This window comes from Anomaloglossus baeobatrachus, chromosome 4, assembly GCF_048569485.1.
Source record: "Anomaloglossus baeobatrachus isolate aAnoBae1 chromosome 4, aAnoBae1.hap1, whole genome shotgun sequence".
NCBI classification, from domain to species: Eukaryota; Metazoa; Chordata; class Amphibia; order Anura; family Aromobatidae; genus Anomaloglossus; species Anomaloglossus baeobatrachus.
Window position 1 is genome coordinate 23,881,423 of NC_134356.1, and position 5,060 is coordinate 23,886,482.

At 44.0% G+C, this 5,060-nt stretch overlaps 1 protein-coding gene across 1 annotated transcript; it reads right to left on the reverse strand.

Moving 5' to 3' along the window:
- Window positions 1–2,481: 2,481 nt before the first annotated feature.
- Window positions 2,482–4,548, reverse strand: LOC142301080 (E3 ubiquitin/ISG15 ligase TRIM25-like). Its single transcript, XM_075342100.1, has one exon. The coding sequence runs from the start codon at window positions 4,546–4,548 to the stop codon at window positions 2,968–2,970; it is 1,581 nt and encodes a 526-aa protein (XP_075198215.1). The 3' UTR covers window positions 2,482–2,967.
- Between the last annotated feature and the right edge of the window lie 512 nt (window positions 4,549–5,060).

The following is a 5,060-nucleotide window of genomic DNA, read 5'->3' on the forward strand; positions in this document are numbered from 1 at the left end:
AGGATTTCATGGGGGTGAGAGAGCTGAGAATCGCATCAAATCGCAGCATGCTGCGATTTGAAGGTGGAACCGTGTATAGACATAAAAAACGGATAAAAGGAGACAGCCTCATAGGAAATCATTACACAGATTGCAAACCATTTCTCAATGCGAGGGAATTTGCAGGAAAAAAACGCTAGTGGAGAAGAGGCCATAGGCATAGAAGTGGTGTCTAGGTATAGTAAAGTAGCCATACGCTACGCAATGAGACCACCTATAGCGCCACCTGGTGGAAAACGGAGTTAGCATTTTTATCTCGAAAACGGAACAAGATAGAGAAAAAAAAAAAAATGTGAATTACAAAGTTGTAGGACATCAGCAATTCAATACGAATTGACACCTTGCATACAGAAATGCTATGATATGAAACCCATGACGCCCCCCAAACAATGAATGCTGGTCACGCATATTGCGCTCATTTAACTTTGATGCTCAAAGCGGCCCCCGTCAGCTGCAATGCACATCTGCATTCTCAAGTTAATGGCGGTGGACAGGATATGGGTGGACACACTGTATATAACACGTGGAACATTAGGACAGTGTAAATGCTAGGGTAATGTAATACACCATAGGAAAACAGTAATCATTAATATATAGATGTAAGTAATATAGATTTACCACAATAACATACTAACTACTCAGGTTAGATCAGAGAATATCAGCCTCCATCTCGGGATCCCACCAGATTTCTGAGGAGGCCGAGGGTCGGCTTTTCTCTGACAGGGGAAAAAAAATTAAAGACTTCTGCTATCAACCAGTTCCGGAAAAATCACAGCACATGGATGACATTCTAGTGCCATCTGATGTTTTCACGGACACACAGACTTCTATTGGGGAGATTGATCCAGGCTCAGATGAAAATTGGACAGGTCACCGTGATTTTGGACAGACCACTCAGTCCACAAAAATGCACGGACCTGTGAACAGCTGTAAAGACTATAATAGGTACCAGTGCCATCTGTGAAAACCACAGATAAAACTCGTATGCAAAAAAACGAGTGAGGCATAATTCACATACTAAATGAAAAGGAAAGTTGCCATGCCACTCCACCCCCAAAAATGACGTACGCCTCAAATGACTGCAGAAAAAGGTTGGCTCCAATCTGCTGAAAACCACGTAAACAACAGAAGTTTTGGGAGGGATGAGAGAAACCAAACTTTTCAGGCCTATAGATCAGTGGTATGTGTGATGGAACAAGGATGAAGCATCTGCTGCAAAGAAAACTCTCAGGCTATGTGCGCACTAGAAAATGGACTTTTCTTAAGAAAAATCCGCACCCTCTGACAGTATACCGTACCCGCGGCAAAAACAACACTCGCGTTTTTTGCCGAGTTTTGCCGTGGTTTATCCACGGGTTGGTACCTGCGGTTTTTTACCATTATCTATGGCAAAAAACGCAGGTATCTGCGGAGAAAAAAAAAAATGACATGAACATTAATTGCGCAGCGGAAATTCCGCAGGTATCAAAAAAACGCAGTGTGCGCACAGCATTTTTCTATACCCATAGGTTTTGCTGGGGAATGACTGCAGAATTATTAGAAACATTTTCTGCAGCAAATCCAGGGTAAAATTCACTGTAAATCCGCACATGGCTTTAAGGTGAAGAATGGTGGAGGCTCCATGATACTTAGAGAAAAATGGCGATGGCTTGGTGATGCCGACACGGACGGATGGTGGTGGCTCAGTGATGCCTATAGTTTAGCAGCCAATTGGCATCTAGTTTCAGAACACGTCATCCTGATAATCGTGCAGTAACAGTAGGTAAGAAACTGGTTTATAAAATTTGATTGAATACATTTATTCACTGGTCCAAACAATTAGAGCAGAAATAAATAATTAAAGGGATGTGTGATCACCCAAAAAAAAAAAAAAAAAAAGCCGATTCCATGCGCTCTGCCTGCAGCTCCTGCCATAGACAGGTGTTAACTGCGTCCCCTGCATAATCGCAAATCGCACGGAAGAAGTGACGTCACTTCTTAGAATGCGCGCTTCGGGCAGCAGCTGAAGCACTGCGCTCTAAGACACCACGTGCGCACGGCCCCTGCACAATCTCCATAGATTATGCAGGGGACGCAGGACGCATGCAGTTACACTGCGCTACAAAGCGTAGCGTAACTGCATGTAATTACACAACGTGCGCACATAACCTTAAACTGGCACAAAAAAAAAAAAATGGGCACCAAAGTATGTTATTGAAAGGGGGAAATGACAGGAGCCATCTCACCCAAACACACAGATAGAGATGCCCTACCCCAAACTCAGGGCACTTCAGCCTGACCCAAATGGGTTCTGGGCCCCAAGACATTTAACCCATTAAAACACCAGTTACATATGCAAATTGTTTAAATCAGCTGTCTGCCCACTTTGATGCCAGTTCGGATGCCCAGAACCCATTTGGGCCAGGCTGAAGTGACCTGAGTTTGATGTGAGGCATCACTATCTGTGCATTGGGGGTGTGACATCAGTAGCCCAAGGTCATTTAACCCTTTCAATACCATCCATTAGTGCTCACTTTGATGTGTATTTTTGTTTAATAGCTGCTTTTAAGTGTATTCACATCAGGGCGCCACATTACATTGTATTTTATTGTGATTTTGTAAAAATAACCCCCATAAAACAAACAATTGCCCAATATGAAAACAGACAAATAAGAAACCAGCTTCAGAATCGATAATAGATGAGCATTATTCCCAGAGTATATAATCTCCAGTATGTATTATAGTAGCAACTGAAGATATATCACTATATACCTGCACAGCTGATCATACACCCATGTCATCTAGTCCTAGTGACAGCTGCCATGTAGCGATCATCACCTGTATCCAACCATCTTATTCATCCTATTGGCGAAATGATTTAGCAATTACAAGCTTAGTTCTGTCTCCAGTATCTGCCAAGATATCTTACATATTCATAATTTCTCCCAATTACTGTTTACCCCCTAATATCTTTATAGAACCACCATATACATATAATACAGCATGAAGGGGCTCGAAGAAGGCGGCAGTGATAGTGTGCAAGTGTCTGATGGGGTCACACAGCTCATAAAAGGACAACTGCCCGGCCTCATAATCCAGACAGATCCTGAATCTATCACTGGAGATCTTGTCAGGTAACCGGATCTCTTTATTGTCATGTATCACAAAATAACGACCATAACATCTCCAAAAACTCCAGGACTTGTTATTCTCTCCAATCAGTGACAGCGGCACCCTCCTGTCTATACTGGGGTAACACATCCCCACCATCCAATTCCCAGATCTACTGCTCTCCACATCCCAGTAATGTCGTCCTGAGGTAAATCCCCTCCTGCTCATCACCTGATTACACTGGAATCTCTCTGCTGTTTCTGGACGATTCTGGTCCCTTTCTGTCCAGGTCGCAGTTTTCAGGTCGTCTGATATAAGGAGATGATTAGCAGCCGTGTTTACATCCAGTAATATGTCTGCAGGACCCTCCACATAGATCCACCTCCTTATACCTGTTATTACCTCACATAATGTGTGTAATGTGTGGGAGATCACAGCCACATCCAGGTCATCTTCATCATGGAGCTGTTTATCATGTCCCCCTGTGTCCTCATCACCTTCCTCCTCCTCAGGATCACACAAGTCACCGGTGTCTGGTTCCTGTAAGACGGTCAGTGGATCAGTCATGTTACACAGCTCCTCAATGTGCCTCATCTTCCTGGACAGCTCGTCCTTCTTTATTTCCAGCTGATGGATCAGAGCAGACAGTGACAGTGACTCTTCCTTTTCCTGCCTGGAGATCTCACTCAGGACCTTCTTCTCCAGGTCGTCCACCCGTCTCATGATGTCTGTACACAGGGCAGTGACTCTCTCGGCTTCTCCAGCTGCTTTTTCTTGAGCTTTTCTTCTCTGTGCCTCCAGACACTGGACTCTTTCCGCAGTCTCCAGTCTGTTTGTTGTCAGTTTTTGGAGAACATTTCTCAGTTTCTCCATCTTTTTTTTTGAGGCCTCATCCAGCATCTCCACCCGGTGTCCCCGATGTTCTCCTGCTGAACAGTAGACACAGATACAAGCAGCGTCCTCGGTGCAGTAATATTCCAGGACCTTCTTATGGACAGGACATTTCCTTTTCTCCAGAGAAGTGCTGGGATCAGATAAGACGTGTTCTGGTGATTTGCTGTGAGCCCTCAGGTGTTTCTCACACAGAGAAGCCTCACAGTGTAGACAGGATCTAACCGCAGGTACAGGAGAGTCCACACAGTAAGTGCAGCAGATCCCGGGTTCTGTCAGTGTTGGTGGAGTAATGAGGAAATTCTCCATTATGTTACGCAGAGCTATGTTCCTCATCAGCGCCGGCCGCTCCTGAAACCTTTCTCTGCAGTCAGGACAGGAATAATCTCCAGACTCGTCCTGTGTATCCAGCGCACGATCAATACAGACCCGGCAGAAGTTGTGTCCACATCTCAGCATTACAGGATCTGTATAAGTGCTCAGACAGATGGAGCAGAGCAGCTCGTCTTTCAGATCAGCAGACGCCATGGCTGAAAGAGGAAAAGAGAAAGAAAACTAATTTTCTGACACTCAAACATTGGGTGGGTTTATACTTGTTAATGAAAGACAGATCAGGAATACAATTAGGCTAGGTGTGCAAGCTGCATCTTTGTGGTGACCACAAAGATGCACATTTTTGACCCCCCAAAAAATGCATGCGTTTTACTGCGTTTTTAAAGTCAAATCTATTGATAGAAAGAAATAACAGGATACCTTGATAAATAGAATAACTAGCTTGGTCCGCTGTTTTTTTTTTAAATTATTTTTTGGTAACAAAATTACTTGGGGTCCCCCCATTTTTCATATCCAGCACAGGAACAGCAGCAGCGGTGGGCAGCAACCCTCAGCTGTCTGCTGTCCCTTGGCTGGTTATGAAAAATAGAGGGGGATCAAACCCTTTTTTAAATTTTTAGTTAATTCAAACGTAAAATCCCCCCCATTTTTCTAAAACCAGCCAAGGTACAGCACACGACTGGGGTCTGATATTATTAAAGTGGGAA